Genomic DNA, 14,321 nt, shown 5'->3' with positions numbered 1-14,321 from the left:
AGTTCAGATGGTAGACACGCTAGATGCATGCAAACCAATGTGTATGACGGCTCACTGTCCTCCTGAGGGCCCAAACCCTGACTAAGATGTCTCAAACTTTACCTTTTGGCTTGTACAGAAGCATTAAAAACTATGATAAGGTGAAATAACCATCACTGTGCCAAACACTTGAGTAGTAAGGAGGTATTATCCCTGATATATATTCTACAAGTATTCAAGATGACTGGAAGGCAGGAGTTATGGTATTAACAGAAAACCCAGTATTTATGTGGTGAAACATCAGTAGATTAGGGGGATCACAGTCACTCAATCAGCTACAGTCTCTCTATAATTATTTGGTATATGGACACACAGCAGAAATACCGCCCGCAGGCCTTTTACATTTCCTTAGGCCACATCTTCTTAGCAGACCACCTGAGCAGGTCCATCTCTAATTTTTATGAGTGAAATTTGGACACCAAAACTTTCCACAATTTGACACTAAATTCTGGGGGGCACTATTTACTTCAACCCGACTCAGTTACTCAGGAAATTGACTATGGCAAGTGTAATTTCTGTTCAATGTAAAAGGCAGCTGCTGCACTTTCCTTTCCTTCCCTATACCACTACTTAGGGTCCTTCAGAAAGAAGAGAGAGAGCAGACATTATCCTGATAACCACCACTAGGCCAGGGCAATACTGGTTCTTCCAGCTGATGTAGTAAGCAAAGAGTAAGTAATCTACCAACGAGTTTGTGTACTACTGACTTAGAAAGGAGGAAACCAACACATGAATTATTTTTTCTAGTAGCATGGAGGACAGAAATTTGGCATCATGCTTGGACACTTTTCCAACAGAAAGTGTTATGGATTTTACAGGAGGAATAAAAGTGTACAAACAGGAATTCTTACATGGTAAAATGGAATATTTTCTCAGTGTGGTGTTATGGCTACAGCATACTGCCTGTGATTGCTTCAGTTCAGGATGTTTTATTGCTTATTTGATAAATACCTTTGTTTTTCTTCAGTTTAAGTGCATCTCTATAAGTATTTCAGTATGCCTTCACCTGAAGCCTATATTGGCCTCTATTCTTCTACTGAAACAGTTTTTGAAGGAGGTCCGATATCTACAGACTATTACCCACTCACAGGTGCCTTAACTTTGTAATAAACAAAAAAAGACTACCCCTTTTTATGACTGCAAATACCTCATCATTTATACATTTTCCAGGAAGGCTTTCATTTTGATGGTGATTACATTTCTAGGAAGAATCAGAGCTTGAACTCCTTGATGTTTTAAAGAACTTTGTGCAGTCTTCTGTAAGGAATGGCTAGCCCTAAGGATCAACCCATCTTTCTTGCTGAAAGTGGTCTGAGAACTGGTCTTGAGCCAAAGTAGGCAGCTGCAAGTGTTCTACCCTAACCCTGAAAGTAAAGGGGGAGCAATACCTGTGTATGATAGATATTCACAGGGAATTACATTTTGTTGAAAAGGCTAAAGAGATCTGGAAAGCAGAGTAGGCTTTTGTTTGTCAGAAAAACATTACAGGGCAGTCACCAGGCATACTCTGTAAGTATTTGGCAAATGTTATCTTCTTTTATGACTAACTTGACAAAAGTCTGCAGTGGAAACCTGTGGCACTTTCCACTAATGCAACAGATACCTTTATCATGAATATGTCAGTATAAAGCATCTGTGAGGCATTTTACCTGCACTTCCATCCATACCTTTTCCATGTATTGTAAACTAGATCTACATTCCAGGAGCAAAAGGGTATGCAGTTTCCTCCACCCTAGGTCTGTAGCCGGGTTACCTACTGTTTTAGTACTACACTCGGGTCTTATGAATGAAACTGTAGGTGTGAGTCTTAATGATGAAAAAGAGTAAAATCCCATGATTGGAGGAACTCCTTGGTCAGCCTGAGTAAAAAGCTGAGATCCCTCATAAAACCCTCCAAATCTAGTTATGAAAACAAAATCACCACGGTTTATAAAGACAATCACAAAGCATTCTATAGCTATGTCAGGAATCTCAATGGCAACACTCAGATCTGCTCTGAGTTACAGCACAATGGTACTAAATATACAGAACCAATTGATAATTGCCAACATCCTGGCAGATAGGTTCAGTGCTAACTTTACCCCCCTCTCACCCCCTAAAGGGCCCATCTCTATACCAGAAGAATGCAAAGTTCTTGTAATCACAGCTGCACAGGTAAAAACCACACTCTCCAAAGCCAAGAACACAGCATCCATGAGACCTGACAACATCCCAGGCTGCGTTCTACACGAACTACAGAACAAACTGGGACCCCACCTAAGTACCATGTTCAATCATAGCCTCACCTCAGGCTTTGTGCCCACTGAATGACTCACAGCGACAGTTATTCCACTCCGCAAAGGGGCATCCACCACGGACCCTGGGAACTACCGCCCCATTAGCCTGACTAACCTGGCCTGCAAGGCCATGGAACGTATCATCATGGAACATATAAACAAAGACATTGGTAATCTCCAAACTCTGGACCCCTCCCAGTTTGGGTTTGTAAAAGGCAGATCATGTTTCCTAAACCTGATAGACTTCTTTGAAGCAGTCACCAAAGCTGTAGACGAAGGTAAGGTGGTTCACACAGCGTATCTAGGTCTCGCCAAGGCTTTCGACACCATCTCCCACTCTGGAATTATAGATAAACTCATTAAACTAGGTATAAATCCCTATGTCACATGATGGGTTGCCAACTGGCTCACTGACGGAACCCACACTGTGAAAGTAGCAGACTCCAAATCCATCTTCACACCAGTGTCAAATGGAGTACCACAGGGTTCAGTCCTGGGTCCTCTCCTGTTTGGTATATACTTCTCTGAAGTACAGGCTAACACAGAATGTCTTTGGCTAATGAAGTTCACAGATGACTGCAAACTAGGAGCATTAATCAAAACTAACAATGTGGACATCCTACAAAAGGGCCTCACGGAGACAGATGCCTGATGTCAAAACCATGGCTTCAAGCTCAATGCCAAAAAGTGCATTATCATCCCTTTTGCTAAAAACTCTGTACCCATGAACTACCACATAGGCGATAGTCTACTTAACACCGAAAGTGTGATAAGAGACCTTGGGACACAGGTGGACAGTAGTCTCTGTAGTCTCTCTCTTGATAATCACACTGCCACAGTAGTCAGGAAATCTTTCCGTGTGGCACACCTCATCACAAAAGGTTTCTCATTCAGGAAAAAAGAGGTCATTGTTCCCCTCTTCTCGTCACTCATCAGACCCATTATAGAGTACAATGCCCTTTTTGGTATGTACCTTACAAGACCTCTACAGCAACTGAAAAGGCTGCAGAAATACCTCATAAAGAGGATTACCAGCCTCAAACCAATGCTCTATGCAGACTGTCTCAAAAAACTCCAGCTTTACTCCGTCGCATATCACCTACTCAGAGGCGATCTCTGCCTAACATACAAAGCTATGTCAAACCCAGAGCTGTTGCACATGCTCCACTTAAAGAAATCCCAATCCCTCAAAGCTGCACCACAATAAACAGAACATGCTGGAGGGATAGATTCCTGTCTCAAAGACTTCCCATACTCTGGAACAGACTACCTATCTATGTCAAACAGAGCTCCTCATTAGCACTCTTCAAGAAAAATCTTGATGATTGGATGGGAAATAGGAAATTCACTCCAGGGATCATTTCTGTGGCTGTGCTTGAAGGGGCACAGGTAAATCATTTTCATGGGTGGCAAAAGCTAGGGTACCTTTTTGGCTAGGCTTATATAGGCCTTGGGGCCAATAGCCTAGTACCTACCTATGAATCTGTGAATATAATACAGTTGGGCAAGTGTACACATAATAACAGTAGATGTTAAAATTACAGAAACCCTCTCTATATTGCAAAGCCCTTCCACCACCCTTTGTCTTTTTTCTCTTTTTGTCATATGCCTGAATACAGAGCTATGGGTTTAGCCTCCTATTCTTTATCCAGACAAGGGACCCATAAGTTCCAAGTACTAGCACTAACTAACCTTTCATGGTAATCCTCAACCACCATGTCCTGATGAGTGTCACTTAAGTCAGTTCGCTTGGCCACAAGAGGGTTTGTACACCTTAACTGAATAGTCAGTCTGTTCTTATTGGGCTAGATGGGCACTCTTGTTGGTGCCTTGGTTCATCACAAAAAAGAACTGAAAACACTGCACGATGCTTTAACATTTCTGATGATGCCCTCACCATGAGAACACCATCTGTCCTCTGGCAATTTCCAAAATCTTCAGTTCAGGTTGAGCAGACATTTATCTGTAGCTAGCGCCATTGTTTTTCTAAGCAGACAAGAAAAAACATTACAGTGAATTGTGAAGCCACTCTCGGTAGTTCAAGACACTGCATTCCATTACTTCAGGACCTACAAGCACAGTCTGAGCAATTTAAAACTGTATGTCCAAATTCATTTCTCGAAAAAATATATAATAATAGAAAATGCTGAACAATTTCAGATAAACCCTATAATGACAGGAACCACCAGTGGGGCAACATGGTGACTAGAATGTGTCCGGGTATAACGTTGCTTTCTGTGTGCCTACCATTAGATGTGGGTGTAATATTTTCATGGCAGAGAATGCAATACATTTCTAAATCATAGCTATATTGAGTTGACATTACATAAACAGAAAAAATATATTTCGGCGACACATGACATTTCCTGTAACTGAAAGTATGCCAACACTGTCAAAAATCCAAGTAATAACAAAGGCCAAATGGTGCATTCAGCCAACCAAGTTACTTGTAGTTCTTAAGGGTAAGATGGGGCAGTTGTAAGTGTGACATATGTACCGGTGTGTAATTATGTCCAGTTTTGATATCTCCCCTTTTCAAACCAGGTTGTTGCCGCCATCTGGATCATTCTCCCAGTCCTTTTCACTTTCTGTTGAGACTAAGCTTGCTCGTTAATTGTTTTTTCCCCCCTTGGGCATGGCACTTTACTGGGCACTTCTCCCAACTCCTTGAAGGAAAGAGCCTAGGGTTGTCTCATCAGTAAGTCTAAGGAGTGAGGTCCATCATGTGAGATGAGCTGAGCTGAGCTGGACAGAAACCATCATCTTTGCAGTAGCTGACCATCACCACTACCAAGCAGTATAACATCCATATGCCATCTTCCCAGATGTAAGAGAGCTGGTAGGTTGATGCATCATCCTAGACCTCCTGGGCATCCCTTCCAATACCCTGTGACTGTTCCCAGACCTAGAATGGCACAAGTATAATTCTCTGCAAGCTTTACTAAGCAATGTCAAGGGGGTATTGAGAGATCGCCTCTTATAACTAGGCAGACTCAGTCATTTTACTTCTGAACTTTGCTAAGTTGCATTATACAGTTTCCATTAAGGGTCCAAAAAAATTACATGACTGGAGTGTGTGTATATGCCACCACCAAAACTCTTGTCCTAATAACAGTTTTACTCCTTTTAATTTCTCCAAGTCTTCAAAGATTCTAATACCTTGACAGGAATGGACCCCATTCCTAAGTCAAAGTATGATTAAAGTTCATGAAATTAGTATTGTTTCAATCTTTGTCAACCAGAAGTGCTTTTCACAGCACCCGCAATGTGCCCAGTAATGACTCCTGCAATTCATATGAAGTTACATGTATTGGTAACGTATCTAAATATGATTGTAGATTCTTTTTTATAAGACCCATTGCTCCTACTACTATTGGAAGTGTATGGGTATCTTTCTTCCACATTACTCTCATTTCTGCCTGCAGATCTTGATATTTTATGACTTTGTCTCTCTCTGTATGCAAGACACTATAGTCACTGGATGTAGCGATTTCAATGATCAAATGCTACTTTTGTCTTCTTTTCATGGACCACTATATCTGGTTTTCTTGCATCTCTCTTTTGAACTGTTGGTAATGGGTGAATCCTGTGTGATGTAGTCATCATTTTCTATGATGCTTTGTGGCAGTAAGGTCAAGGCATTGTTAGCCCAAGACACAAAACTGAGCAGCCCAGTGGCTTTGTAGGCCTACTGCCAGTATCCCTAAAGTCATTTGAAAATTTCTAACAAACTTCTCAGAAAAAAATATTGCATGCCTGTCAGCTGCAGAATCCATTCAGTTGTTGAGTTAAGTGTAAAGACATGTTGACAGCATCTATGTGTAATGAATGTCACTGTCATAATTTATAATTACAGTGGCATGAAAGTAAAAGTAATTTTAAGGAGGCCCTACTTCAATATGCAAATACAGAAACAAATTGTATTCATAATGTCACAATCATTGGATTGCCTATGCAGTTATTGACAGCTTTTCTGCAGAGCTCCAAGTACGCTCATATTGTATGTTGTACGGTGTCTATTTGATCTAATGTTCAGTTATTTAATGACTAACAGGTAATTTAAGTCAGAAATTATTTCTAGTACAGAACGGCTTCTGTGCTTAGTCAATAATTAGTTTGTGAAATCAGTCTGGGTCTTGTTTCTTGCTGGATTATATTATTTCTCTGTGTTGAGGTTTCAGCCTTTAGCCCAGCACTTTATGTATTCCTATGGTTTGGTAAATTTAACGTTTATAGTGCCTTGACTGGTTCTTGCTGTGCACATGGAAGAAAATATAGTTACCAGAGTGGCAAAATTGTTTTATTTTGTGAGAATGCCAGTAGTGTTTGATTCAATAGTTTCTGCCAAAGCATGTTGGCTTTGTGCAGTTTGAGTTAAAGTAACTGCTTGTGTCTTCACATCTCTAAACAGACTATAGACTATATTTATCTTTTTTCATCATCTGCAGATTCTAGGACAACTTAGACCAAAATGATTGTTGTATTTTTTTTCTTTTGCTATTTGGTGAATGTTTGTGATGGCAGAGCAAGTTAATCCAAACAAGTATGAATTCCTGAATAAGAAAGATAAATCCAGTGAATATCTATATTGTGTAGATGCCATACAGATCATTCAAACAGTATGTATGTCTGTTGCTTGCTTTAGAAATTTTACTATTTCTCCTTGTGTATACCTTGTATTCTTTGTGTGTATGTGCTCTTTGAGACTGGGCAACATACCTGTCAACCTCTTTGCACAAGAAATATTGACAAAGTCTAAAATAATGGGGGAAAAGGCCCAAAAACAGGGACATATTTTGAGTATTGCTCTTATAAACTAAAATAAATGCTAGAATAACAGCATTTGTTTAGCGTGCTTTTTCTGAAGGATATAAAGTCTGAAACTCAAATGTTTGTCATTATTTAGTGGGTTCAGTCCTCAGTGCTTTGCCAGAAAACTACAAATTTTATGAGGAACAGGCCAAAAATGCAAGTAAAAATCTGGATATTTGTAAGGTATAATGGGCAATGTCTGAAAAGGGTAAAAAAAAACACTTCAGTTACTCAGTAAAACAAATAATAAAGTATTCACCAATGACACTGAAATAAATATCTTTTGAAGGGCAGAAAATACCAAACACAAGTTCTTGTAATACAGTAGCTCTCAAAAATGGATAGTGTTTTTTTTTTAATTTTTATTAGTTATTCCATAAAATTACAATAGTATATGAAGTTAAGTATTTTTAAATTGAGTTTACCTTTGTAATAGCAAAGTGTTGATAATACCAACCATTTTAAAGAAAAAGAAATAATATACTAAGAAACACCTCAAATATTTACGTATTTATGGTGATGTCCAAGACCAAGCGCACTTTCTGTTATGCCATGACTCCTATTATTAATATGCAAAAGATAAGATTACAGTTATCACTGTGCATCTATTGTTTTAAGCACAACCTGGGATAACTGGATGGGAAACAGAAAATACACCCCTGAGATTCCACCTGTGTCCCTGCTGGACTGTGGCATCAGGTACTGACTTGGCTAAACATGGGCTAAACTCTTGGCTAGGCTTATAAGGGCCTCAGGGCAAATAGCCTAGTAACTTCCTATTAACATATATATGAATTCTGCTGTTGCTTATTTATTGTAGACATTTGTACCTGTTTTATTCTTTTTTAAAAATGCCTGTATCTCTTGTCATGTCATACACAGTTCACCAAACGTGTGTAATGACTAACCAGCCAACCCTTTTCCTCTTCATTTTTGATTCTGTTTCAGCCCTTCATCCAATAGTACACTTCAAAAAGCTGGTCTGTCATTGGTTCAGTAATGCATTGTGGCTGAACCAGTGATTTACTTGAAGTCCGAGTGGTTATCTGTTGACATGTAGTTGTAACACTCCATTTAAGATGGAGGAAGTATGAGTCACATATTGTCTAACAGTAAATATTTTTCCTACCTGTTTTCTTGTAGTTTGACTACTGCATTTCCTCAAAGCGGTAATTGATGCACTGGGTATCATTTTAGTGGTGCTGCTTGTTCATAACTAGAGTGCCAAACTACCAAGATTTTTCCTTCTTGAACTAGGTAGTAGAGTTTTTTTTTTCTGCAAGATACACTGCAGTTTTTAAGAACACCTCATGTCCAGTTTAATAAATCCAATACTTCTTGCTGAGTCTTTTTGGGTCAGATTATTTTGCTATACCAACACTTTTTGCATACTCTCCACTCCATTAATTTTTGATGGGACTTTCCCAATAAAAAAGCCCAGAAACTGGTGTATACACCTGTGACATAGCAAAAATGTAAGTAAAACAGAGTGAAAAAAACATAAACAAATAAAAACAAAAAGGAGTGTAAAAACTGTAACTAAATTAAAAAAACGTTTTTACACACCAGTTTCCGATAATATTTGTTAGTCAATTTTCTGGCATGCTTTTATGTTTTTCCCAAGATTCAAGACCTTCTGAAATATGTTTTTTTCTGTCTGCTGAAAATGGTATACAAGCTAGCTGTATTGTTTCTTCATTAGTAGGTGAGGACCCCTCATTTTCAGTAATGTGTTGGATGGAGCTCAGAATGCTCTGTGTCGCTTTTACCCTGTTGCTTGCACCTGCAGACGCTGTACACATTTACTTAAGGTCAGTTGAGTATAGTTGTATGTCCACTATGTATTAGTACTTAGTACATTGCCTTCTGATCCTCTTACTTAATATATTGCCTTTTGATCCTCTTACTTAGTAGTTGCACCTTATTTGGTGCAGAGGGATTTCTAACATGATTCAGTGCCTTGTGGCATGCACAAGTCAGCAACTCCAGAAATACGTAGGCCACAAGGACCTCGCAGAGGATTGTGCCATCATTTACATGGATTATATATAAGTAGACAGCTCTAAGGGGGCACGCATAAAGGAAATGATGAACATGTAGCAGTCGGGGACAAGACCAGTTCAGAAGCAGCAGCTGTCCTGGTGATACAGGGCTGTGGCTGTACATGTGCATGCTGATAAATTGCAGCATGTTTCAGATCAGGTTATCCTGAGGGGTAGGTTTTAGAAATAGGTGCCTAGATGTAGACAGTCTGTTAAGTAGTCTGTTTTGGTGCAGGAATGAATGTGTATAGTGGCTGCAATTCTGAGAAGTTGCAGTACTGAGTGATGGATTTAAATTGTACTGCTGGGATGCCAACGTATATGCAGTTCGGCATCTCTTTGCATGATGTACAGATGTGGGCCACATCTGTGTACCCTATCTTCTTTTTGTACTGTAATCCTAGCTTAGCTCAGGTCATGGCTTTAAATCCCTTGGACAAGTCTACAGACCAAACCACTAGCAAATAAGGAAAGAATCTTGAATGTTTAAAAACTGCTTTTTAATTGTGTTTTCTTAGGATTTTGACTGATTTAGGAGCCCATTTGTTGTATTAAACTACACGATTTCTTGGCCAGAGTCTAATTTGCAGTGTTCTTTTATGGATGTCCACTTCCCAGCCATCTCAGTATTCCACAAATCTGTAGATAGATGACTTTTGTCACAGCAGGGCATTATGTATACCTTCCTTAAGATATGAAGTTTGTAAGGTTTCCTTATGAGAAATTTCTAGTTTCCCTTTAAATCAACTTGGTTTTATGAGCTATGTTCTTATAGAAAATGTTATTTCACATAATTTCTGTTTGAAGGGTTTAAAAGTTTTAGGCTGCTTAGTATGAGAACCCATATTTAAATGTTTGGAAAGATACAAGTATGTAATTGCACGTCTGAACTATCTTCATAAGGTAGCATTTGTCTTTTCTCTTTTTTAATTTCCCAAGTCTTTTGGGTTTCTAATACCATGACAGGAATGGACCCCATTCCTAACTCAAAGTACGATTAAAGTTCATGAAATTAGTATTGTTTCGCTCTTTGATGTTAGCCAGTAGTGCTCTTCGCAGCACCCACAATGTGCCCAGTAATGACTCCTCCTGCAATTCGTACAGAGTTGCATGTATTGGTAGCATATCTAAATACGATTGTAGACTCTTCTTTATAACACCTGTTGCTCCTACTACTATTGGAACTGTCTGGGTATCTTTCTTCCACATTGCTCGTTTCTGGCTGCAAATCCTGATATTTTATGACTTTGTCTCTCTCTCTCTCTCCCTCTCTGTATGCAGGACACTGTAAGTCAGTGGGTGTGGTGATTTCAGTGATCAATGCTACTTTTGTCTTCTTTTCCTAGACCACTATATCTGATTTTCTAGCATCTATCTTTTGAACTGTTGGTAATGGATGGTCCTATGTGATGTAGACTTCATTTTCTGTGATGCTTTGTGGCTCATGCTTCCAGTGTTTTTCAACCACTTCAGTACCATAATGTTTGCACAATCCCCAGTGCAACAGGCTTGCCACATTATTATGCCTTTCAGTATACTATCCTTCTGCAACTGTTTCCAATTCGGTTTTACAAAACCTACATTTGTCTTTCTCCCACATGTTCAATGGACTTTGTAAACCAACATGTCTATGAAACATCGTTTTCTGTTTTCAGCGTTCATTGTTTCAATGTAGACCCGATTTTCTTGTAGTTAATCATGCAACGTTTCATATGCTGTACTAATTATCCCTTTTTAACAGCAGCTTCTGTTCTAGATTCTACTAAAAACTCCACCAGTGGTAGTCTTTCATTTAGAACCCCCCCCCCTTTCTTTCCCTTTGCCTATACTCTGATATCAATCCCTGATAGGGAATGCAATCTCTAACCTGCAGTCCAAATACGTTTTTGGCATCTTCCCATTCTATTATCTTTCCCTCTGTAGTTATTTGCTCCCTATACCTTGGTTCATTTGCCAGTTTTGTCCAATAAATTCCAGCCTGTTGCATGTATCCCTAATTGCCACCATCCCCATCAGCAGAATCTCCTTTCTCCATTCCCATGTTGGCTTAGTTATTATAATACTTTCTGCTACATTATGAATATAATCTGTATGATTGTTGTTATTCTACTTAGAGATCTGCATCCACTTCTGTGATGGCTTGGTGGATAGCTGCTGTGACTATGGTGTATAGGGTCCTGGGTTCGAGACCTGCATGGCTGTTTATTTTGGGAGGGTGGGTGGCCAAATGGTTAAGGTGTTTGCCTTAGAAACACAAGGTACAAGGTTTGAAGCTCACAAGGGATAATTGGTTAGGCTTAAAATGGCTTGCAAGTGCAGTTAGCCTACTACTAATCTATGAACCTATCTATGAACCTATGAACAAAATCCCAGTCTCTCCTTGTTTCTTGAACTTCCCCCATTTTTCATCATCATCCCTTTATCAGAGTATCTGTTGTTAATGAACAATCCAGCATGTGGCAATGCCAGTAGTTTCTCATTTAAATCCCCCTTGTAATCCCTATGGTGATACTTGTATGGCTGCTGTACCAATGCACATATACTGTTTAATAGTAAAGAGCTGCCTAGTATGTGTACCAGAAGCAACTTTATTAGGGGCTCTGTGAGGATGAGGACTTTTTCCATGGGGTGTGTGGGGTGCTGCCCACTTGCCCTGACACTATGAAACTTTAACAAAACTCATCATAGCCCTTGTCCTTTGTAATGCTTGAAAACAATTCTGCAGTTTGTAAGTGAAGCTATATCTCAACTTTATATAACATCACCATTTGGTTACTAGCATTTTTGTGTCTTACCAGTATTTGACCCTTGCAGAACAGGCTAGCCCACTCAACACAGTCCCTTGCGTAACTAAGGGTACAGTATTGAAACAAAACCATGTGATCTTCCTTTATGACAGTAGCAGTACCATGACCCTCCCCCATCCGCCGTAGGGTCCATGTCCATATTTTCTACAGAATAGACATGTCCAGCATGACTGACAAAGTGAAGAGGCAAGGCTGCTGTTTTTATTTCAAGAGCAACATGGATCAACAGTTTTTCAAAGCACTGTCTAGATACCCAGTGCATTTCTTATAATCACACATGGATATTTGATTCATACCACAGAACTCTTACTGAAAACAGTTGAACATATTCATGCATATCTCATCCTGGAGCTTGGAGCTTGGGCACACATGCACACGAAGGAGATCCAATTTTATAGACACTTTTCAAGATCCTTCCTAGAACAGTGTAATGAAATGTGACACCATCACTTATACTGTAGTAAGGTATCTGAGCTGATATCTAACACAAACTAGAAATGTTTGAGGTTGTCAAGCAGTAGTTTTCTGTCTTTATCTGCTATGAAGATCTTTATCTGCTATGAAGACTATTTATACTATCTTCGCAGGTGAGACTGACTGTTCATACTGCCTTTACAGGTGTCCAGCAGTGTTGCGGAGCATCTGGCTCATTCCTTACAAGACTGTTCAAACATACAAGAAATCTTCCAGACTCTCTACTCTCATGGGTCAGCAATATCAGAAAGCAAAATTCGGGAATTTGAGGTGGAAACAGAAAGGCTCAATAGGTAAGACAAAGCTGGCATACTTACACCGAACAGGAATTTTGATGTAGAGTGTTAAACAGTGAGTTTGTGTTTACTTTTTCATAGTTTTGGTTCTTTCTTTATACCCATACAGCCTGTTATTGAGCGCTAAGGAGTGCCACCACTTACTTGTAACTGCTTTCTGGTAGGATGTTAACATACTAATAATATGTGGACATAAAAAGAAATGACTGTTGTTTGAATTTGCTATTTAATTGAGTGATAGTTTTTATCTGTTTTTTTCGCACTGAGGAAGGATACTAACCTGAAAGCTTTGTGGTCATTAAATACTGTTTGTGATGTTTCAAGAGTCTGGTATTTTCTTCTGGATTGTGACTTGTTTTACCGGAGACTCTGTTCACTGACGTCTCTGATCCAATTTTGTTGGTTAATCATTTCCTCATAGGAGTTCTGCATCTCTCTTTATCTTTTGACAAGCTCTTTTCCTTGGAATTTTAACTTCATAAATCACCTTGATTGCTATCTAAATCTACTGGTACAACTGCTGTGAAGTATGTCTCTTGAAAGATATGTTTCTTGCTAGCCTTCTCCTCTGCTTATAAGATCTTTGAGCTTCAAGCTTTTATTTGTTGGAGAAGCTCATCTGTTTTTCCCACACAAGGATTTCCCTATGCTTATTACAGGGATCACTGATGCATTTCTGTTTATCAGTGGTTTTAGTCCAACTTTTAAAGTTTTGTCAGAAATTCTGTCGTGAGTGTAGCTCTTTAGCCAAAGTCACACAGACGTGTGGCTTATAAGAAGGAAATGGTTGTGCCATTACTTTATTTTTGACATGACTGTCCAATATACCAAAAGTAGTATCCAAGCTGGTTTTCAGCTTGACTATCCACTATTTCCATAACACTCAAAATAGAGGGGGAAAGGATCCAGCATCTTCTAGATGTCCATAGTGAGGGGTTGACATAATGGATAACATGTTTATTTCACAGACACAAGGTACAGGGTTTGACTCTCATCTTTGAAAGTGAAATTGGCTAGGCTTATAATGGCGCACCAGTGCAGCTAGCTCAATTCTAACTATGCCCAGCCTAACATTACCCCCCATGTAACCTCTACAAGCTTCCTAACGAACATATCCACTCCAAATAAATGCCATCCTAGAAGTAGCTACTTGGTCTTCAGTACATACTTTTACCAAATATTGCAGGGTATATGCTTTCTCTATGCCCAGAGTCACCTTTGCCAGATCATACTCCGTGGACTGGTTGACAGCTGTCCTATGTCACATCCAGCCACCCTCAACATTCATCAAGCTTTTGGAATTATCCAGAAGCTTGGGTTTATTGCAACAGTGATATAAGGAAGGACATAGTACAGTTGTGTAAGAATGTATCATAACAGAAGATGTTCTACTGATCACTGTTGCACTATTTCTTCCCACCTTGCCCCCACCCCCCCTTATTTATCTTTTCCTACCTCTTCTCATGAACTGAGGTGGAACCATTTTCTGCCTCCTAGCTGACCATTATTTTCAAGTCTCCTCAATGTCTGGAGGCTTCCTGACTTTGCGATAGTCTGAGGGTTTACACTCCTACA

The 14,321-nt window shown here is 39.4% G+C and overlaps 1 protein-coding gene across 2 annotated transcripts in view; it reads left to right on the top strand.

The window, feature by feature from the left end:
- Positions 1-14,321, top strand: part of MCC (MCC regulator of WNT signaling pathway) — a 1,047,208-nt gene that overhangs the window by 767,621 nt on the left and 265,266 nt on the right. For both annotated transcript variants that reach the window (XM_044064211.1, XM_044064210.1), the window contains exon 9: positions 12,595-12,743. In XM_044064211.1, coding sequence (XP_043920146.1) covers positions 12,595-12,743 — 149 coding nt within the window. The remainder of the gene's footprint in view (positions 1-12,594; positions 12,744-14,321) is intronic.

Source organism: Protopterus annectens, chromosome 2.part2, assembly GCF_019279795.1.
Source record: "Protopterus annectens isolate FY-2018-M chromosome 2.part2, PAN1.0, whole genome shotgun sequence".
Classification (NCBI taxonomy): domain Eukaryota; kingdom Metazoa; phylum Chordata; order Ceratodontiformes; family Protopteridae; genus Protopterus; species Protopterus annectens.
The sequence above is the reverse complement of the archived record's forward strand: the minus strand, read 5'-3'. Positions and strand labels throughout refer to the sequence as shown.